At 48.9% G+C, this 23,220-nt stretch overlaps 1 protein-coding gene and 1 non-coding gene across 2 annotated transcripts; both read right to left on the bottom strand.

Annotated features, from left to right (window-relative positions):
* Positions 1-926: 926 nt before the first annotated feature.
* LOC130029370 (U6 spliceosomal RNA) lies at positions 927-1,033 on the bottom strand. The gene has a single exon (XR_008793324.1). It is a non-coding gene; the product is annotated as a U6 spliceosomal RNA (small nuclear RNA).
* A 6,322-nt stretch (positions 1,034-7,355) lies between these two features.
* On the bottom strand, positions 7,356-12,285 carry MIP (major intrinsic protein of lens fiber). The gene is made up of 4 exons (XM_056120272.1): positions 11,926-12,285; positions 9,367-9,531; positions 8,854-8,934; positions 7,356-7,629 (listed from the first exon to the last, which is right to left on the bottom strand). Exons 1-4 carry the CDS (start codon positions 12,283-12,285, stop codon positions 7,444-7,446), a joined length of 792 nt encoding a protein of 263 aa, XP_055976247.1. The 3' UTR covers positions 7,356-7,443.
* Positions 12,286-23,220: the final 10,935 nt, after the last annotated feature.

The raw sequence follows: 23,220 nt of genomic DNA, 5'->3' as shown, positions 1-23,220 counted from the left end.
GGTTCCTGATTCACTCTGTTCTATTTCCTAAGGAACAGAGTTTCCCAACTTCACCTGTATCCTCGAGTCTCTTCCCATACCTTTCAGCTGCCCCCTTCCTCTTGGGAACAATAGAGTTCACCAGACATGAACTCTTCATTCTCTTCAACTAAGCACCCAAGATATGTGTACACACACACACACACACACACTGCATATATTCAAATATACCTGTGTGTATTCAAATGCCCACCACAAGCTCTTAATTTCTTTTTGTTTGCTTGTTTGCGCTTTTTTTGTTTGTTTGTTTTGGGGCCCATGGTGCTCAGGGATTACTCCTGGCAGGCTCGGAGGACCATAGGGGTTGCAGGGAATTGAATTCAGTCAGCCACCTGCAAGGTCAGCGGTCAGCACCCCAGCCACTGTACTATCTCTCTGGCCTGTCTTTATTTCTAACTTAAATAGTCCTCCAATTGACACTGATCAATCAAAGTCCACAGTTTGGTCCTTTATTTTCAACAGTTTCCAATCTTTTTTTTTTTAAATTTATATATTTTTTAATTTTATTGAATCACCGCGAAATAGTTACAAGCTTTCATTTTTGGGTTACAATCACACAATGATCAAACACCATCCCTCCACCAGTGCACATTCCCCACCACCAATATCCCCAGTATACCCCCCTTTCCCACCCTTCCCCTGCCTCCACGGCAGACAATAGTCCCCATACTCTCTCTCTACTTTGGGGCATTACGGTTTGCAATTCTGACACTGAGAGGTCATCATGTTTGGTCCTTTATCTACTTTCTGCACACATCTCCCATCCCGACCGGTTCCTCAAGGCATCATTTTCTTAGTGATCCCTTCTCTATTCCAGCTGCTTTCTCCCCTCTGCTCACAAGGCAAGCTTCCAGCTATGGAGCAATCCTCCTGTGTCGTGTTATCTAAAAATTATGGAACACTCCATGAATTTGCGTGTCATCCTTGAGCAGGGGCCATGCTAATCTTCTCTATATTATTCCAATTTTAGTATATGTGCTGCCAAAGCTAGAACCCAATCTTCTCTTTTATATTAGTTCCATTCCCATATAAGTTACTCATAACCTTTCTATCTTAAGGAAGAAAAATCTGACATAAAGCAGCCAATTTTGCTTCTTGGACACGATGTTGATGCTGAAATTTGTGTTAAGCCACATTCAAGTGTGAGCCACTGGTGGTCACATGGTGGAGTTAATGTGCTAAGTACTCTGTCCTGTCCAGTCTCCATCCCCATGGCGACTGCCTTGGGGATGTTCAGATCTAGTGTCCCTTGCTTAGATAATGCAACTGCATCCTAAACTCTTTCTGCCTCCAGTCTTATTCTCTCACTCCCTTGAATTTTCTACCCTCCTACTTACTTTACTCCCCAGTAGGACTTACTGAACATCAACAATTCTATATACGAAGTGAAAGGGGATGGAGAGATAGTGTTACAGTGGGTAGGGCATTTGCCTTACACGCGGTCAACCTAGATTTGATCCTGCCACCCCAACTCTGCCCCAACAATAACAAAAATCAAAGTGGGGGCCGGTGAGATAGTACAGCAGGTAGGGCATTTGCCTTCCACGCGGTTGATCTGGATCCAATCCTCAGCATCCCATACGGTCCCCCAAGTATAGAGCCAGGCTGAGCACTGCTGGGTGTGACACTCCCCCCCAATAAAAAAAAGAAAAAAAACTCCATGTCATCCTCACTGAGTCCTCTGAGTCAGTTTTTGGTACCGGTGAACCCACTGGCGAGGCATACAACTCTCCAGACTGTCTCCTCGCAACCGTGTCCAGCAAAGATGGATTCCTCATTTGGAGTACTCCAAATGCTGCTCCAGTCACCACTCATACCCTTATACCTATCCACAAATGAGACCAGCCTTGGCCGTCTAATCACCCTGCTAAAAACTCTTCGGTGGGGCTTGGGAGACAGCTCACGTGGTAGAGCACGTCTTGCAGGTGCAATCCCTGGGCTCAAGTCCCCAAGGCTGCCAGGGGAGCTTGTATTAACCCCTATTTCAAAACCAAAATAAAAACCTTTGAGGCTGGAAGTTAGTACAGGTTCTCGGGCACTTGGCTGCATGCAGTTGACCCTGGTTCAATCCCAGCACTAGATGTGGCCCTCCATGCACTACCGGGAGTGACTCCTGAACACAGAGCCAAAAGTAACCCCTGAGCACTGCTATGTGTGGCCCTAGCCCTCCCTCCCAACCGTCCCTGGGGGAAAAAAAAATAAAGCCAACAAACCACCTTCAACGAATACATAAGGACATTATAATCTATGGGGAGAAATGGGGTTCTAGACTAAGAGAACTTTTTTGGCATTTGAGTACTCAATTGTTTGCCATTAGCCCACATTACCAAACCAGTTTCAATGGCCATCCAATGCCTACAGTATTCCTTCACGATCAGGCCACTATACCCAGCAATGCTCTGGAGGCCATGTGGTGTCAGGGATTGAACCAGGTGCCCTGTGCACGCCAGGCATGCACCCCAGCCCTCTGAGCTCGCTCGCGCTCTCTCTCTCTCTCTCTCTCTCTCTCTCTTTTTGCATTTTAGGTCACACCCGGTGATACACAGGGATTACTCCTGGCTCTGCATTCAGGAATTACCCCTGGCGGTGTTCAGGGGACCATATGGAATGCTGAGAATCGAACTCGGGTCGGCCGTGTGCAAGTGCGCTATTGTTCCAGCCCCTGGAGCTATCTCTTTAGCCCCCATAGGTCAATTATTTATTTTGTGGGGGCCACACCAAGCAGTGCTCAGGGAACCATATCCTGTGCCAGAGATTGAACTAGGGCCAGCCACATACAAGGCAAGCACCTTAACTATCTCTGCACCATCTTTCAGACCCCTTGAATGGAATGGTTTTTTTTAAATGCTTGCCAGGTGATTCTATTTCAATGGCCCAGTCAACTGCACTAAAATATAAACTCTTGGAGATGAGAAATCTTTGTGAACAGCACAACCCAGGTTCTCAATAAGTGCTTTCTAAACTGAAGCCATAACATGTCTTAAAGGAAGGAGTTTGTGGCTGGAAATCTGGAGGCAACAGGGTGCAAGAGGATGTGTGAAACTGTGGGAGGAGATAAATTTATTCAATAGAGTTTTGAGTAAGAAACTCAAAGCAGGATGGAAGAGAGAGGCGGATGCTGTTATGGGGTCCCTGGGGACAGGACCCATACAGCACTGCTCAGAGCACCATGCCAGGAGCAGCCTTTGAGCACTTCAGGGATGAGGGTCAAAAACAAAAACTGATCAAGGCAAACTTGTTTTGTTTGGAGGCCGAAGTTGTGCTCAGGGTTTACTTCTGGCTGTGTACTCAGCGATTACTCCTGGTGGGGATGGAACTCAGGTGGGCCACGTGTAACGAACGCAACCTTGCCTCCTTCTTGGTTACCCATTAACTGCAGAAAACTCAGTTTTCCTCCTAGGTAGAGTGCCTTAAGGGCTTGGAACTCTGTTCCATTCACCTCACAGTGCACAGACTGCACTGTGAAGGTAGGAACTCAGTAACCTTTCACTGAGCTATGTTTAGGCCCCTATAATACTTCCAGGACCCAGAAGAAAACCATTACTTTGGCCTCGGAGGGCTGAAAATACGGCTTTTTGAGAGACAATTGAGCTCAGTCCTGAAAGAGTTCATTTGCCAGAGAATGGGGAGAAATTCAAGTAAAAGGGAGCAACGGGCACGGATACCAAGGCATGGAAGAATGCAACGCAGGTACACCTTTCCAAGGAGCTGTGTAGGCGGACAGATGCCAGGAAGCTTTGGAAAATGAGGCTGCAAAGGTCAGGGCTTGACTTAAACGCCATGGACACCCATCCAAGGACTGTGAGTGGTGAAGTTTTAAATTTCATCTGAGAGATGTAAACGGGCGTGTGCGTGCGCAGAGGACAGCGTTACAAAAACATACTCTTGGGAAGATGAATTAGGAGTCTGACGGTTCGGCCAACAAACCCACGCGGCGGCAGTATCCCCTACCCCAACCCCCACCTCTCCCAATCTCGGACCGATCGGAAGGACAAGGAAAGAGAAATCTATTCTAGAAAAGACCAAGACTGACGTCATGCGACCTGTGAATTCTGACTTCCACCTAGCTGCAAGCCCGCATTTTTTCGAGTCTGAAATGGATTGGGGAGTTCCGACGGGATTATTGGCCCCCATCCCGGAAGCCTGGTTTCTAGGGGGAAGGACCGCAAACCAAGTCCACTCAGAGCCCCAGCCCGGCGGGAAACGCAGGCGGAGCAAGAACCCAGCCCAGGACTGAATGCAGAGCCCGGCGAGGATGGGCGGACGCGCATGCGCAACAGGGGCGCGCCCCGCCCCCTGGCCTTTAACGGGGTGGCGGGAAAAGAGGTTCGCGCTTCCCCGACGACTCCGGCGGCTTGGCGGGGCGCCCAGGACAGCCCGCTCGTCCGCACACTCACCCGCTCCCCGCCGCGATCCTCAGGAGCCCCCGGAGCCGCCGGCCCGCCGAGCCCCCGGCCGCTGCCCTTCCCGCCACCGGCGGACGCGCGCAGTCCCCGCGCCGGGCAGAGGCGGGCCCAGAGCGCCCCCGGCCTGGACCATGCCACCCTTCGCGCACAGGGGTGCTCGCGACGAAGTCAAGGAAGTAGAAACAAGAACAACAGGGTTTTCTCTGCGTTGACTCTCTAAATGCAGCGAAGACGGTCACGAGACAACGAGCTTGCCGCTGGCTGGAGAGAAGAGGAGCCGGAGTCCGATTGGACGGGACTCGACGTTCTTTTCTCCCCTTTTAGGAAATGGTCATTCCCAAGTCTGAAGTGGTTGGAAGAGTCGAGCCTGGAGCCTTAGTTCAGCTCCCGCCCCCCCCCCCCCACCCACCCAACGTCATTTGTGGCGTCTGGGGGGGCCCTCTGGAGCATCCGGCACCGCGTAGCCCGAGCGATGCCGCGTCCTTGCCCCTTAGCCAGCAGCCGAGTATCCTGGGAACGGCCACATGCACCCCTGAGCACCGTTTGGGAAGCTCCCAAAAGAAAAAGGGAGATTAGACTTTATTTGGGAACAGGAGGGAGTGGGTGAAGCTATCTGTCATTCTCTAGATACCCATTTCTTTTTCTTTGGTTTTGTTTTTGGGGTTACTGCTGGCGGTGCTTGGGGGAGTGAGGTGGGGGGGGGACCATGGGGTTACTCCTGACTTTGCACTCAGGAATTACTCCTAGCTATGGTGGGGGAGGTGGGGGGAACCCTGACTTTGCACTCAGGAATTAGTGCAAAGTTCTGGGGGTCCTGGGGGTTCATACCGGATTTGGGGATGCTGGCGATCAAACCCAGGTCGGCCGCGTGCAAAGGCAAACGCCCTACCCGCTGGACTATCTGTCCGGACCCTAGATGTTGAGTAGGCTGGACTTTGATGAAATGATTAATAACAAACATAAATTATTCAGTTGAGTATCTTCTGATTTCAGATGGTAGTATTTTGCCAAAAATTAAAGAAGACAGGGCTCAAAAAAAAAAAAAGGCTCAGGGGGCTGGAGCAATAGCACAGCGGGTAGGGCGTTTGCCTTGCACGCGGCCCACCCGAGTTCGATTCCCAGCATCCCATATGGTCCCCTGAGCACCGCCAGGAGTAATTCCTGAGCGCAGAGCCAGGAGTATCCCCTGTGCATCACCGGGTGTGACGCAAAAAAAAAGCAAAAAAAAAAAAAGGCTCAGAAATTAAGCATTTGAAAAAAAGAAAAAAAAACTAAAAAAATGTCTGGAGTTGACTTAGGTTTTTTGTTTTGTTTTGTTTTGTTTTGTTTTTAAATAATTGGGCCACATCCAGCAATGCTTAGGGGTTCTGGCTCTGCTCTCAGGAATCACTCTGGTGGTGCTTGGGGGGGTGCCATTTGGAATTCCCAGGGTCGAACTGGGTTGGCCATGTGCAAGGCAAGCGCCCAGCATCCACGTGGCCCCCCAAGCACTGCCTTGCACTCGGTCAACCTGGGTTGGATCCTTAACATCCTTTGTGGTCCACCAATTCCCTCTCCAGGTGTGATCACTCTGAGCACAATCAGGTGTGGCCCAAAACCAAAAATTAGCTCAAGATGAAAGGGAGAAAAAATGGAAAAGAAAAACACACAAAGGAGGGGCTGGAGTGATAGCACAGCGGGTAGGGTGTTTGCCTTGCACGCGGCCGACTCGGATTTGATTCCCAGCATCCCATATGGTCCCCCGAGCACGGCCAGGAGTAATTCCTGAGTGCATGAACCAGGAGTAACCCCTGTGCATCCTGGGTGTGACCCAAAAAGAAAAAAAAAAAAACAAACCACACACACATACAAAGGAAAATAAGACTAGGACTGGTGATCAAAGCAGAGGCCATTCAAGATTGTCAGATAATTAAACTAAAATTCTGATGGTTAAAAGTTTCCTATGCTCCCATCCCCCACCGTTGGAAGTGCTCTAGGGACCAGGTTTTCTGTTTCAGCTTTAGAGTCTGGAGATTAAGCACCAACTGCCTGGAAGCCACGTTGGAGGACATCAGGCAAAAGTTCATTTAACTTTTCTAGATTCTAGCCTACCTAGACCTTATTTGGGGTGGGAAATAATTACTGTAAGATCTCCAGAAAGATCTGTCCAGTGAATAGACATAAATTGATAGAGCTTTACAGAATAGTTATTTGGTGGGGGAGAGTTTGGGGGCCACATCTGGCAGTGCTTAGGGGCTACTCTCAGAAGCACCTTAATCCCTGTATTATCTCTCTAGCCGCAAAATAGTTTAAACTCCCACATTTACTTTTCCCAGAGGGACTCCACTCCCCAAATTCCAGGGGTAAAAACCTTCAGATAAGCCAGCTAGTATTAAATTCCCTTGCTTTCTGGTACACATGCACATCTGAGGGAGCAGGGAAAAGCTGGGAACTTAAAGTCTTGGTTCCCTGAGTTCACTCTGGTCTGGGAGTAGAAGGATACAGTGACATCTCTTACCTTTTCACTATTTTTCATGCTGTACCCTAAAACTCAGACACAACTCACTCACTTATTTCAGTTGTTTTCCAGCCACACTGAGCTATGTTCAGGACTTTCTCCTAGCACTGTGCTCAGGAATCACTCCTGGTGGGGCTCAGGGTATGAGTGCCAGGGATCAAACCTGGGTTGACCACTGGTGCAAAGTAAGCACCTTATCTGCTGTACTATCCGGCCCCATTTATATGCATAATCACACACACACACACACGCACACACATGCACGCACACGGAGGAGAGATGGCGTGAAGAGGATGTGAAGTTTCCACCAACTCATGAATGCAACTTGGGAGATTTCTCACAGAAAAAAATAAAGCAAAACCAAACCAAACCCAAAAATCACATTAAAAAATCAAGTAGCAAAAACCCTTCTACATAGTTCTTTCTTCATGCAGGGGCTGGTTCTATGCCTCCATGTCAATTCAGAAGCTTCTTCTTAGTCCCCGAGTTCAACTGGAGCATTTACAGGGCCTGGGCTTTCAGTTCAACAGTTGTTCCTGGGCCCTCTGCTTGTCCTCTGGCATCATTGGGCCTGGCACCCCGGAGGATAGACAGTCTCTCATTGACACTCTTGAGCCGGGGAAAGAGGAGGAAGTCATAGAGGAGACTGCCCAAGCCCCCTCCAAGGACTGGGCCAACCCAATACACCTAGGAAGAGGACAGGAATAATCATGCTTGGGAAGGGACCAACAAAGTTTCCTATGAACCCCATTGGTAGAAAAAAGACACCCTGCACTGTGCACAAACAACAGGACACTACTCGAGCAGAAATCAGAATTTACTTTCCTGGAACAGAGAGGGGCTGATCATACACAGCCATGCTCAGGACTTCCTCCTGGCTCTGCTCAGAGGTTACTCCTGGTAGGGCTCGGGGGACCATATGGGGCGCTAGGGATTGAACATGGGCTGGCCACTGTATTTAGGGGCTTCTCCCAGACTGTGCTCAGGAATCTTTCCTGCTGGTGCTCAGGGTACTGTGCTGTACTAGAGAGCAAACCCTGGATCCTGCATGTACTTAGCCCTTTGAGCTATTTTCCTTGTCCCCATAAGAATAGTGACTTTTGTTTTCTTAGTCCTCATTGTGCCTAGTTTTGTAGTCCAAAGGATAGTGACTAATCAGCAAAGGAACAATATGAATAAGAAATTCTGTTTGGGAGGCCAGAGATAGAACACAGTGGGTAAGGCATCTGCCATGCACGTGGCCAACCCAGATTCAATCCCCGGCACTCTATATGGTTCCTCACTCCCACCCCCCAAGACTGATCCCAAGCTCATAACCAGGAGTAAGCCCTGAGCATTGTTGGGTGTGGCCCCCCTCAACAAGAAAGAGCTTCTATTTGGTTTTGGTTTTGGGGTCCAACCATGTGGTGCTCAGCACTTATTCATGGCTCTGTGCCCTGGGATTATTCCTGGCAGTGCTGGAGGACCATATGTGGTGAGGTAGATTGAACTGGATCTGTTGCGTGCAAGGAAAGCTCTCACCCTGTACACTGTCTCATGGACTCCTTTACTGGTATCAAAATAACGAACCCTGGGGCTGGAGAGATAGCGGGTAGGGCGTTTTCCTTGCACGCGGCGACCCGGGTTCGATCCCCAGCATCCCATATGGTCCCCTGAGCACTGCCAGGAGTAACTCCTGAGTGCAGAGCCAGGAGTAACCCCTGTGTATCGCCAGGTGTGACCCAAAAAGCAAAAGAATAAAAATAAAAATAATGAACCCTGCTTGCACAGGCATGATTGACAATGACAACCCCTTTAGCTGGGGTGGACAGAACAGTCATCACATATGCATGGAGAACAGGACCCAGCCCTGGGCCTGCACTTCACACTCACCAGGCACCCTCCAGGATCTTTTCCTCTCTGTTCACTTACCCAGTGGTTGGTGAAATTTCGGGTGAGAATGGCAGGAGCAAAGGAGCGGGCAGGGTTCATGCCTGCCCCCGTATAATACATCTGCAAAAGACACAGTGGTAAGTGAGCCCCCCACACCACACTGCACCCCAGTTTCTCTCCCTAGAACCCACATTGTCATCAGGGCTGGCACCCTGCCTCCATTCAGTGTCCAGGAAAGGACAACCCTAGGGGAATTCCACAGTGGAGTGAAGGCTTTGATGCCCCATCTGAAAATAGATTATGGATCCACAGGCAAGACCAGGGTGAACCCCTTGACACCCACATTTCCTTTTGTGGTCAAGAGAGACTAGGTACAGCGGTGACGAGAGAGAGAAAATACCAGAGGGTTGAGTCCCCTGTGTTGCGGACATAGCGTGTGGGGGACGGTGTTCATGGTCAACAGTGGGGTGGGCAGGAAGAACAATTAAGAGTCAAAAGTTCTGGGGGCTCTTGGAGTCGTTGCTTGAGAAGAGGCTCCACTCTCGTATTTACCCCAAAGAGGTGCCCCAGGGTGAGGGAGAAACCAACAGCCAGGGCCACGGGGCCCAGGCGGCCGTTCCTCCTCTCATCATAAGTGGCAAAGATGCAGAGCACCAGCTGCAGCGTCAGGAACATCTCCACCATGGTGGCCTGGCCCGCGCCGAGCCCAGGATGCAACTGAGCAAAGGAAGAAGAAGGGAGATACATTAGCATTGTTCCGGCCTGACCTCTGCCAGCTGCCCAGGCAGGAAAGCCCTCGGGTGCTAGCACCCTGGAGAGGAGTGACACACAGTGTGTCTCACTGTGAAATTCCCCCAACACTCCTTCCAAATGGAACGGATTCCCCCCCCCAACCCCCCCCCCCCCCCCCCGTACACAGAAGAGGAAACAGAGGCCCCTTGAAGTTAAGTAAGTCCCTTCCAGACTCTGCAAGGAGGCTTGTTCTTCTCCCTTGTCTGTGTTTCTCTCTCTCTCTCTCTTTTTTTTTTTTTTGCTTTTTGGGTAACACCCAGCAATGCATAGGGGTTACTCCTGGCTCTGCACTCAAGAATTACCCCTGGCGGTGCTAAGGGGACCATATGGGATGGTGGGAATTGAACCCAGGTCGGCCGGGTGCAAGGCAAACGCCCTACCCTCTGTACTGTAAGTCTAGCTCCAATCTCTGTGTCTCTGCTCTGGAGAAACCCATGTTCTCTTCTGAAAATATTTTCCCTTTTTCTCTTCTCAAACACATTTATTTATTCATTTAATTGAATCACAGAGACACCGTTACAAACTTGTTCATGATTGGGTTTCAGTCATGCAATGTTTCAACAACCCATCCTTTCACCAGTGTACATTCCCCACCACCAATGTCCCCGGTTTCCCTACACCCCCACACCCCACCTACCTCAAAAAACATATGTATTTTTCTAATTAAAAACATTGGGGGGGGGGCTGGAGCGATGGTATAGCAGATAAGGAATTTGCCTTGCACGCAGCGGACCTGGGTTCAATTCCCAGCATCCCATATGGTCCCTGAGAACCGCCAGGAGTAATTCTTGAGTGCAGAGCCAGGAGTAACCCCTGTGCATTGCTGGGTGTGACTCAAAAATCAAAAGCTAAAAGAACAAAACAGGGGCTGAAGCGATAGCACAATGGGTAGGGTGTTTGCCTTGCATGCAGCCAACATGACTGACACAGGTTCGATTCCCAGCACCCCATATGGTCCCCTGAGCACCGCCAGGAGCAATTCCTGAGTGCATGAGCCAGGAGTAACCCCTGAGCATCGCTGGGTGTGACCCAAAAAGCAAAAAAACAAAACAAAACATTTTTTTGTTTGGTTTTTGGGTCACATGCAGCAGTTCTCAAGGCTTACTCCTGGCTCTGTTCTCAGGAAGAACAGAGAACAGAGGCAGGCCCAGGGGACCCTCTGGGATGCTAGAAATTGAACCCAAGTCAACTGTGAGCAAGGCAAATGCCCTATCTGCTGTATTATCACTTGGGCCCTCCTCTTATATCTTTCTAAGCAAGTATTGTTTAATTAAAAACTATCTTGGGGGACTGGAACGATAGCACAGCGGGTAGGGCGTTTGCCTTGCACATGGCCGAACAGGGTTCAATTCCCCGCATCCCATATGGTCCCCTCAGCACCGACAGGAGTAATCCCCTGAGTGCAGAGCCAGGAGTAACCCCTGAGCATCGCAGGATGTGACCCAAAAAGCAAAAATAAATAAATAAATAAAAACTATCTTGGGGCTTGGACATTTTCTTTGATCTCCAGTACTCCATATGGTTCCCCGAGTACCATCAGGAGTATTTTCTTTCTCTCTCTCTCTTTTTTTTTTCTTTTTTGGGTCACACCCGTCGATGCACAGGGGTCCTGGCTCTGCACTCAGGAGTTACTCCTGGTAGTACTCAGGGGACCATATGGGATGCTGGGAATCAAACCCGGTCCGCCGCGTGCACAGCAAGCACCCTACCCGCTGTGCTATCTCTCCAGCCCCAGAAGTAATTTCTGAGTGCAAAGCCAAAAGGAACCCCTGAGCATCACTGGGTGTTGCCCCAAAACAAACAAAAAAAGAAAATCTTGCTTCGCTAAAAAAAAAAAAAAAAAAAAGATTGCAACCAGGGCCAGAGAGTACACGTAACAGATTCTATCCCCAGCACTAGATGGGGGGCCCTGAGCATAGCCTCTCCCCAAATCTGATTTGAAGTGACATTGGAACATAAACTCAGGGTCTTCTTTCTCTCTTCCCAGTACTCAGAATACCAGTGCTACTCTGGGTGGTGCTGGTTGGAAGGGGCATGTGGTGTTAGGGACTAAACTCAGGGCCTCACACGTGTTAACCATGAGCTCTACCACTGACTGTCTCTCAGGCCACAGAAACTCAGGATTCTTAGTTCTCAGTCCACAGCTCTCTGCCTTCCTTATACCTCCAACCCTCTGTTGATCTTCCCTACCCAACACACACACACACACACACACACACACACACACACACTCCCAGGCCCCTGGGGAACTGATGGACCAAAAGGATCAGGATCAGGCAAAGTCAGGGCCCTGGTTCCCGAGTCCCCTATGACTATTACCGTATTAAGTGCTAGGTTTCCTCGAGTGGCAGGTGGTGTCACACTGTACAGCACTGCAGCCCCGGACACAGCTCCCAGGACTTGGGCTGCCATATAGCAGAGGGCACGGAGCAGTGACATCTGAGAGCTCACCAGGAAGGCAAAAGTGACTGCAGGGTTGACGTGGGCTCCACTGACGTTACCCACAATCTGCACCAGCGTAGCCAAGGCCAGGCCAAAGGCCAAAGCCACCTGCAGAACATAGAGGGGTCCAGGGGCCCAATGAAGTGAGGCTCCCAGCCCGAGGAAGACATAGAAGAGGGTGGCAAAAAACTCAGCAAAGACAGCTCTCCAGAAAGAGGCCGACCTCAGTTCCCACATGGCACAGGGATGGACTTGGCGCCTGGCCCGCCAGTCCCCTGGCCTGGTCTGGGTCATCGGCGCCTTTAAACAGGACTTAATCCCTGGGATGGGCAGGTTGAGGGGGCTGGCCCAGCCCTTAACCCCTTCACAGCAGGGCTGGGCCCACTCTCCAGGGAGCAGGTTTGCTCCTCCCTCCCCCGCCAGCTGAGGAGCAACGCCCTGTCTGGGAGCGTGGGGGTGGGGCCAGCCCTGCAGAGGCCTAGAGGGCGGGACTCAGGACTGAAGAGTCGGCCTGTCTCCTCCTGTCCACGCTGGGGCTATTCGTCTTGGCGGGCCTAGACATTGGGATAGTGAAGCTCACTTCAGAGAGGCTGTTGGGGAAAGGGCAGGGTGGGGATCAGGAGCGGGAAAGTGGAATAATGAAAGAGAATTCTAGCTCTCAGGGATTCGAGAGACTTCTCCCACTGGCTGTTTGGGTTGGAGTCCGCTTACCCTGCAGCTTTGGGGTAGAACAGTTTTGCTGTGAGCAGCTTTCCCCTGGCCGGGTTTCTACCGCACAGAGCACACTGCCTTCCCTCCTTCCCTCCCTCCCTCCCTTTCTTCTTCTTCTTCTTCTTCTTTTTTTTTTTTTTTTTTTTGCTTGTCCACCATGCTATTTACAGAGCTTACTCCTGGCTTTGCACTCAGGAATTACCCCTGGCGGTGCTCAGGGGACCATATGGGATCCTGGGAATTGAACTCTGGTTGGCCGTGTGCAAGACAAACACCCTACCCGCTGTGCTATTGCTCCAGCCCCCCTCCCTTCCCTCTCCCCCCCCCCCCCCCCCACTATCCTTCCTACCTTCCTTCCACTTTCCATTCTTTCTTCTTTTCTTCCTTCCTTCTGTAAGGGCAAAACTGACGCCATGAGCAGAAATCAGCAAACTCAGCTAAGCCTCAGGTTCCCTTAAGGAACTGAAACAATTTCAGTTTCCCAACAATGAAACAATGTGTAACTAGCCAACCTGAACCCACCTGGAAAGTTCCTTGGCCCAGCAATTGGGCTCAATCGATCACTATGCCCCACTCAAAAATGCCCCAGAAATTATATTTTGTTAACTCTAGAAAAATGCTTAGTATATGTAACCATAAACTTCTAGTGGAAACTATTGTTTAACTGTTGCCTGATCACTGTTACCCTAGACACTTGCCAAAACACCTTTGTTTGGTAGCTAACATTTCTTTCTGAAACAATAAGGCATCTACTGCTTATGTAATCAAATCCTATAAAAACTGCTTGCCGCCTAAAGTCGGGGTCGCTATCAAGAGACCACTCTGTGGGTGAGGTAGTTGACCCCAGTATACTGGAATAAAACTCCTACTGCTTTTGCATTATCAAGTTCAGGTCCGTGTTTCTGTTCGTCTTGCTGCTTGGGAACCCAGAATCCCAGCCTTAACACTTCCTGGCACTCTCGGGGGCCTCACCTGCTGATGCCTAGGGAACCGTATGTGCTGTAGGGATTTGGACCACAGTCACAGCTGCACTGCATGCTAGGCAAGAGCCTTACTTGAGTGTGTGACTGGGTGAGGAGGGATTGGGCCACTCCTAGCAGTGCTCAGGGCTCACTCCTGACCCAGCTGACCATATGTGGTGCTGGAGACTGAACCCAGTTCAGTGGTGCATAAGTCAAGCACCTTACCCACTGTACTATCTTTCCAGCCCCTATGTTGCATCTTGAGGCTGGTAATCCTGTTTACTCCATCCCTGTTTCAGTCAAAAACTTCTCTGGGCCAGAGAGAGAACTCACCGGGCTGAGTGCATCTTTGATCCATGGCAATGTCAGTGGACCGAATGGGTGGCTTATGTGAGGCGGGGAGGGGAGAGACAGTCACTTTCTCCTGATCTGCCTCCTGAGACCCAGCTGGGAAGACTAGGACTGATAAGATCTGAGATGAGCACTTGCTCGGCAAGGGCCAGAGCCCCCTCCCCACCCCACCCCCAACCCCACCAGGTGGCCGTCAAGCCACACCTGATGTCTGCTTGGTCTTCTATGCACAGGAGTTGATCTTCACCACCTAATTTCTCAGAGAGCCGTGGACTCAGGTTGGGACGAGGAATTGCCCTCTACAGGAAAGAAAAGTCAGTCCTAGACCTTACCCAGAGTTACCAGGTTCTTGTCTTGCCTTGCAGAAAAGAATATGAGGAGTAAATGAGCAGTGAAGTGAAATAGATTTTATTTGGAGGTGTTTGAAGGTGAGGAGGGATAGAAAGCAAGAGAGAAATGTGCTCAAGGGAGAACGCGGGCTTCTCCAAGATCAGAGAGACCTCCTACAAACACCACAGCAGAAGATATGGAAGCATGAAGGTACACATCTCAAGAGGGGAATGCGGGTGACACATGTGTTTGGCTATGTGGGAACAAACAACACACAGGCTCAGACAGCATATGAGTGCCCTCCCTTTGTTCAAGGTGGCCTTTATAGGGTTTTCCCCAAGATACCCCACGTGGGGCTTTCTAGCTAGACCAGAGTCCTTGCTAGGGTTGTTGATAAGTGGGTAGAGTTGGGAGTGGTCTTCTTTGAGACTCCTTTTCTTGACCTTTGTTCGCCCTTCTTCTCTGGGAGTGCAGTCTTCTCTGGTCTGGGCTAGCTGGGGGTTAACCAGATCAAAGGAAAGAATTGAGGGTTCTCAAGTAATTTCCTTCAGGCTCTTTCTGTAGGGAGAAGTCCAGTCTCCTCAGAGTCTGCTGTTAGAAAGGTCTTATCAGGTCTTGCTTTCTTTATCCACAAGGTGGGTCAGATTTAGGACTAGTGGCTTTATTACTTCCCAGAAATTTCATTGCTATAATGGAGGGAGCGGGGACATCCCCAATCTACCTGCCTACATCAGTGTGTGTGTGGGCGGGGGGGGGGGGGTGGCACACACTTGGCTGTGCTGCTCACATTCTTGAGGAGTTTGCAGGAGCTGTATTTGGCTGATCTTGCTGTGGAGCTTGCAGTCCCAGCTGAGTGCTTGGAGGGGATCAGTTTAGCTATGGAGCTTGTACAAGCACTGCCAGGAGTAACCCCTGAATATATCTAAGTGTGCCCTTGGAGAATGTGGGAAGAACCAGGAATCAAACCCGTGAACTCCTGCTTGTAAAACAGTGCTTTCTGTTTTGTCTTCGGGCCATACTCAGCAGTGCGCAGATCTTACTCCTGGCTCTGCACCCTGGCGGGGTTCTGGGGATCATATGTCGTGCCCAGGATTAAATCTGGTTGGCTGTGTGCAAGGCAAGTGCCCTACCCACTCTACTATTGCACTGGCCCAAAAAAATAATGATTTTTAAATATACTTTCTGATTTTACAGGATTGTATGGGGATCAAATGAGATATGTCCAGAAGCTGGAGCAATAGTACCGCAGATAGGGTGCTTGCTATGCATGCATTCAATTCAGATTTGATCCGTGGCATCCCATATGGTCCCACAAGCTGGCCAGAGTAATTCCTGAGTGCAGAGCCAGGGTAACCCCTAGTATTGCTGGATGTGTCCCTAAAACAAAAAAAAAAATGGGTAATGTAACAGAATGTGGCATTTGAGGAACCACAAGAAACACTACTGTGAGAGTCTTATCATGGGGAAATATGGAAAGCAGTTGGATTGGGAGGGTGATGGGGAGTGACTGGAGAGATAATACAACCGGTAGGGTGTTTGCCTTGTATTTGGCTGACCCAGGTTCAATCCCCAGTATTCCATATGGTCCATGAGTGTACCACCAGCAGGGATTCCTGATTGCGAAACCACCTGAGTATCACCAGGTGCGGCCCAAAAATAAAGCTTCTAACAACACAAACAGATTTATGGAGTAAATCAGATATTATCATGGTTGATGACCATCAAGCATTTCACACAATGTGGTTGAATAAAGAAGGTCCTCATGGGCCGGGGGACCAAGCATCTCCACTCCTCCCTGTGACATCTCTATCCCAGCTCTGTCAGCATGTAGTACAGCCCCATTGTTGGATAGTTTCAGTAGAACAAAAGCTGGGCGTTGCACAAGCCGGCCCAGTAGCCTCTTTGGCTACGTCCCAAGGGCCCCCCTCAGTGCCTCTGGTTAATCGTTGCTGACTGCTGATTCCTGGCAAAGTCCAAAACAGTCACCAAGCTCTGGGTGCAGCATTCCTCTCCGATTCATGATTCAGGGTGCCAACTAGTGTGCCAGGGCCCCTCCTGTTAGAAATGGTGTAAGAGCAGATTGGCCTCTCTTAATTTTGCCTCTTTTGCCCCTTCCTTTCCTAGGAATTCAGCTGCACCTAAGAGGGAATCACCATACATCAGCGTCATGAGCACTCTGTTAGTATTAGCCCAGATACTGGTACTCCCAAGATCTGCACCTTCAGTTCATTCCTTCCTACTCTTGTTTACAGTACCCCGATGGATGACTTGATCTACATCCACTCTCCCCTGACATTTATGCTAATAAATTTATATTTTCACCTAGGTCTCGCCAGGTACACCTCAAACTCAGCGTCCAAAACTAAACCAATAGAGTAAGAAGCAATAGTACAGAGGGATAGTATACTCACCTTGCACACAGCCTACCCATGTTCAATCTCCTGTACCCTCTATGGTCCCCTGAACCCCATCAGAGTAATCCCTAAGTGCAGAGCCAGAAGTAAGCCCTGAGCCCCCAAACCAAACCAAAACAATTAGAACCAATGATCTTCCCCCTACCCAATCATGCCTTTTTTTCTGCATTATTTCATTAGTCCAGAAACCTAGGCCTCAGCTTTGACTTGTTCCATCATCTCATTTCCATCTAACCAGTCGCCAAAGTTCAATCAGTTTTAGGTAGTTGAGCCCACATCTGTCTCACCTGAGAACTCTAGTGACCTTAGACCCTGTTTGACTCAACTAGTCTCATTGACCATTCAATGAGTCAACTCAACTAGTCTCATTGTCCACAGGGCTGTCAGTTCCTTAAGTGAAAATACCTAAGTTATCATTTCCCTCTGCTGCCTTCAACTACTCCTGAGTACCTGAAAGATATTCTCTATTTAAAAAAATGTAATAGTTGTTTGTAGCAGTGCTCAAGGCTTAGTTATGGCTCTGAGCTCAGGCATCACTCTTGGAGGGTCTCAGGAGACCATACGGGGTGATGGGGATTGGGTCCATGTCAGCTGTGTGCAAGGCAAATGTTCTACCCACTATACTATTTTTTTAGCCCTCAAATAATCTCTTTAAAAATAATTTTAGTTAAAAATTGCTTAATTTTAGCGAAATGAGTCAGAAAGAGAGGTATAGACAGAAAGATTGTATTCATCTGGGGAACATAAAGTAACAAAATAGGAGACTAACACCTAAGAGTGGCCGAGATTAGTACCAGGAATTTTGCTCCATGGCTTGGAAGCCAGCCACACCTGCTAGGGGAAAAGGCAGCTCAGATAGAGAAGGGAGCACCAAATAAAGGGTGTTGGGAGGATCCTCCCAGAATGGGAGAAGCATGCTGAAAATAGACTATAGACTAAACATGATTGCCACTCAAAGCCTCTTTTGTAAACCACAGCATCCAAAAGGAGAGAGAGAACAAAAGGGAATGCCCTGCCACAGAGGCAGGGTGGGATGGGGGGGATGAGGGGGTGGGAGGTATACTGGGACCCATGGTGGTGGAAAATGGGCACTGGTGGAGGGATGGGTACTTGATCATTGTATAACTGAAACCCAAGCACAAAAATTTGTAAGTCTACAACTATACCTCATGGTGTTTCACAAATAAAAAAATTTTAAAAATTGCTTAATTTGAAGTTGAGGTAACAACAGTGTCAGTACAATGCTTTCGTGTGTGTGTATGTGTACAAAGTTACTGCTCCTCCACCACCCATCAGAATGCCATTGACTCTCTTTAGTTCATCTCTTTCTTCTCCCAGTCTTCCTCCCAGTGATATCAGTTCCATGGTTAAAGTCCAAGGGTTTGTTATTAGTAGACAAGTTAGTTCTCTTGCTTTGTTTCTTTTTATACCACATAAAAGGGAGAACATTTGGTATTTATTTATTTTTTTTTTGTTTTCTTTTGTTTCACCCTGCACATCCTCTAGCTCCATCCAAGTTGTATGTAGCAAAAGGCAAGATTTCATCCCTTCTGGGCCAGAGAGATGATAGTACAGCAGGTAAGGGGGCTTGCCTCGCAGGCAGTCCAACCTGAGTTCCACCCCTGTGCCCCATATGAATTCCTGAGCCCCACCAGGTGGGATTCCTGAGTGCACTGTCAGGTGTAATCCCTGAGTATCACTCGGTTTGCCCCCCTGCAAAAAAAAAAAAAAAAAAGGTTTCACCCTTCTTTTCCTTGATAAGTCACAAATCACAAATCATCCTGTTATTCGTCGATTGCCTTGAGCAGGCCCCAGTAATGTCTCTTTCATCCTAGCCCTGAGATTATATTCAAGGCTCTTTAGGAGAATGAGACCCATCATTGTTACTGGTATTTGGCATATTTGGTACGCCACGGGGAGTTTGTCAGACTCTGCCCTGTGGGCAGGCTACATTCGATAGCCTGCCAGTTTGCCCAAAGTAGGAATGAGATAATAAGATGTCATAATAAGATGTCCGCGCGGTTTCGGGAGCTGGTTTTTATAGTCTCTGAGTCTTGGCCGTTGATGGGATTACACGGTGCCAGGGGGCCAGGTGGTGGGTGTGACCCCCGCCTACTGGAATTTGGAGGGTCTGGATGGAGGATGCTCGGCCCCAATCCGAGTAGGCTTGGAGATCTCGGCCCCGGAACCCGCGTGGCTTTGTCCCTCTGCCAGTACCTTCATGTGTGCGGAGAGTGGTCTCAGCATGGTGGTGGCTGGTCCTGGAGGTCTTCGGCTGCCGGAGCAAGGTCGGGGCAGGGAGGAAAGCTCAACCCGCTCCCCTCCAAGGGGCCCCAGCGAGGACAGCCAGGTGCGGGGGCAGGAGACTGCACTGTTCTCGTCCGGGAGCTGGATTTTATAGCTTTTTATAGTTTATATATATATAAATATATATAATTTTTATATAAAAACCAGCTCCTGGAGCGGGTTGAGCTTTCCTCCCTGCCCCGACCAGGGCTCTGGCAGCCAAAGACCTCCAGGACCAGCCACCACCATGCTGAGACCACTCTCCGCACACATGAAGGTACTGGCAGAGGGACAAAGCCACGCGGGTTCCGGGGCCGAGATCTCCAAGCCTACTCGGATTGGGGCCGAGCATCCTCCATCCAGACCCTCCAAATTCCAGTAGGCGGGGGTCACACCCACCGAGCATACTTGAGTAGTATGCTCTTGTATTCTATAGTATTCCAAAAAGAAATACATCTTCTTTTTGTTTGAGTTTTTTTGGGGGGATGGGGCTATACTTGGTGTGCTCGGGGGCTCCTCCTCACTCTGTGCTTGGGGAGTTCCTTGAAGCGGTGTTCAGGTATCATGCAGAGCTGGGGATGAAACTCAGGTTTTCCAGATGCAAGGCATGCTCTTAGCTCTTTGAACTATCTTGCTGACCTTGAACTTCTCCATCCACTGATCTGTCATTGGACACTGGGTTGTTTCCACAGCTTGGCTATTGTAAGTAGGGCTACAACGAACATCCCTGTCTATCTGTTTATTCAAGTGAATGTTTTGGGCTTCTTGGAACAAATTCCAAGGGGTGGAATTAAAGGCTGAAGAGACAGCGCAGTGGTTAGGGCATTTGCTTTGCACATGACTGGCCTGGATTTGATTCCTGATATCCCATATTGTCCCCTGAGCCCTGCCAGGAATGATACCTGAGCAACAGAGCCAGGAGTAAACTCTGTGGCAGCAAAACAAAACAGAAAACAAAGACAAAGAAATGAAAGAAGTGGAATCACTGAGTCATATGGTAACTTTTAAAAACCTTTTAGGGGTCTCTATGCTGTTGAATGACATTCTTGTTGGCATGCATGACATCTAAACTTCTCCAACTGCTTTCCATATTTCCCCATCATAAGACTCTCACAATAGTGTTTCTTGTGGTTTCTCAAATAACACATTCTGTCACATCACCCATTTTTTTTGTTTTTAATTTGTTTTTGTTTTAGGGACACACCCAGCAATACTCAGGGTTTACTCCTGTCTCTGCACTCAGGAATTTCTCCTGGTGGTGCTTGGGGACCATATAGGATGCCTGGGATCTAGCCCAGGTCGGCTGTGTGCAAGGCCAAGTGTCCTACCCGCTAGTCTATCACTCTGACCCCTTATCACCCCGTGATGATCTAAACCATTCCCTGTATCCTCAATGTATTTCCCCCCCTTTGCCAGCCAAGTAAAATGTTAACACTTCCTAATTATTATGCAAGGAAGTGTTAAGAATTAAGAATTAAGTATTTTGAGGTTGGAGTGATAGTATAGCTGGTAGGGCTTATATGCTGCCTACCCGGGTACAATTCCAGGCATCCCATATGGTCCCCTGAGCACCGGCAGGAGTAATTCCTGAGTGCAGAGCCAGGAGTAACCCCTTAGCATTGCCGGGTGTGACCCCCTCCTCCAAAAAAAAAAGAACAAGGCAGATAAATCATTGGTTATAATATCTGTCAGTCTGCAAAAGTGACAAAATACTAAAGGTGACAGGTGAAAAGCTATTATTCCCTTTCGAATTTGCATGTACACATTTTCATGTAGGAGCCCTGGGTCTGATCTTTGACGTAATACAATCTCCTGAGCATGAAGAACAAGGCTAAAGTGTCTCTTGGCATTGTCAGGGATGGCCCCAAAACCAGAAGAAAAAATTCTCTGGGACCAGAGAGGTAGTACAACACCTAAGGCCCTTGCCTTGCACACAGCCAACCCAGTTCGATCCCTGACATCACACATGATCCCCTGAGCCCTGCCGAGAGTGCAGAGCCAGCAGTTCAGCCCTGAGCACCATTAGGGGTGGCCCCCAACAAGATAAAACAAAAAAGAAAGAAGTAGAATCACTGAGTCATAGGGTAACTTTATTTTAAAAACATTTTGGAGATCTCCATACTGTTGATTCTTATTATATTATACATGACATCTCAACTCTCCAACTGCTTTTGTTCCCCTGAGCACCAAAAAAGTGATACCTGACAAGGAGTATACCCTGAGCACCACTGAGTGTAGTCCCCAAACCAATATACAAATATATTGAGCAGGGAAAAAAAAATCAGAGATGTGTCTAAGTGGCAGTGTGAATAATGGGCAATGGTTGCTTTAGCAAGCAGAGTGGAATCAAAGAATTCCCAAGAAAATACCACGAAAACATGACTGGAACTTTCATTACTGTGAAAATGCAAAGTATTGACAAAGAAGCACTTTTTTTTAATAGATTTTATTTGGAGGATTTTTAGGTGTGGAGGGAGAGAGAGAGAGTAATGTACTCAAGAGAGAACACGGGCTTCTCCAAGGGCAGAGAGAGCCCCTATGCACATCCTAGCATTAGACACTAAAGCACAAAAGTACGTATCTCAAGAGGGGAGATGCGCGCGACACATGTGCTCAGCCCACATGTGCTCGGTCACGTGTGCGCAAGCAGCACATGAGCTCAGGCAGCACATGCGCAAAGAAGCACTTTTCTGAAGAAAACATCCTCCCTAGGTCTTTGCTTCCAGATTTAACTGGAAGAGAGGGGCGGGCTGTATAGCTAAGTGGAACTGTTTGCTTCTCAAGCTTGAGGACCCAAGTTCAATTCAGGATCTTCTAAAATGGGCAGCCTGACCCCTTTTGGAGAGATCAAGCCATTGCATTCCTAAAGTGTAGGCCTAATAGAAATATTTTGCTGTGGCACACCCAGCAGTGCTATACAGTGCTTAGGGGTAATTCCTGGAAGTGCTCAGGGGACCGTAAGCAATGCTGGGGATTGAACCAGCATCGTCCAGATGTCTTAGCCCCAATAGTTCTTCTTCACATTATTTAATTTTTTTTTTTTAGTGTTTGGGCCACATCCTGTGGTGCTCAGAGATTATTCCTGAGTCTGCACTCATGAATCACTCTCGGCAGTGCTCGGAGGACCAATACAGGATGCTGGAAATCGAATCTGTGCTGGCCGCGTGCAAGGCAAATGCCCCATCCGTTGTGCTGTTGTGCTATCGCTCAAACCCCAAAATATTTCATTCTTAACACTTCCTTGCCCAACTGTCCTTTAATAGGGGCTAATAGAATATCAGCACCAGAAGGAAGTGTGCTGATTTGTGGAGAAGGCATTAGCTAAAGTTTGGGCAGGCTGGGTTCCTTCAACCGGCTTGTTTTTGCTAGATTTGATTATTAAAAAAAAAAAAAACCCAAAACTGGAGGGATTGCATGGCGTTTGCCTTGCACGCGGCCGACCGGGATGATTCCCAGCATCCCATATGGTCCCCCGAGCACCCACCCCAGGAATAATTCCTGAGTGCATGAGCCAGGAGTAATCCCTGACCATCGCTGGGTATGGCCCCAAAAGAAAAAAACAGAAATACTCTCCACCCCACTCAAAACTTAACCAACTAGTTTTGCTTTCAAACCATAGCACTGTATGTAGCACTGTCCTCCCGTTGTTCATTGATTTGCCCGAGCGGGCCAGTAACGGCTCCATTGTGAGACTTGTTATGACGGTGCTTGGCATATCGAATACATCATGGGGAGCTTGCCAGGCTTTGCCGTGTGGCCGAGATACTCTCGGTAGCTTGAGGAATCGAACCCAGGATGGTCGGACCGGCCGTGTGCAAGGCAAACGCCCTACCCGCTGTGCTATCCAGCCCTTTCAAACCATACTCAGGAAAATATAAATAAAGCGTTATAATTCGTATTGCCTCCGGAATAAGAATTCTGTCCACGAATAAGCCGTAACTGAAAACTTCCACCATCTGGAAGGGCTGAATCCAATATTTTAAAAAGATTCATCATCACTGAATGATTTGGCATAAAACCTACTACTTTTAGCCATCGTGCAAGCCCGGTTGTCAGGAAGACAGTCCAAACGGATGGCGCACTCGCTTTGCATTATGGAAACGCACAGGGTTCAAGGC

This window comes from Sorex fumeus, unplaced genomic scaffold (assembly GCF_029834395.1).
Source record: "Sorex fumeus unplaced genomic scaffold, SorFum_2.1 ptg000042l, whole genome shotgun sequence".
Taxonomy (NCBI): Eukaryota; Metazoa; Chordata; class Mammalia; order Eulipotyphla; family Soricidae; genus Sorex; species Sorex fumeus.
This window is presented reverse-complemented; position numbering and strand designations above follow the sequence as displayed.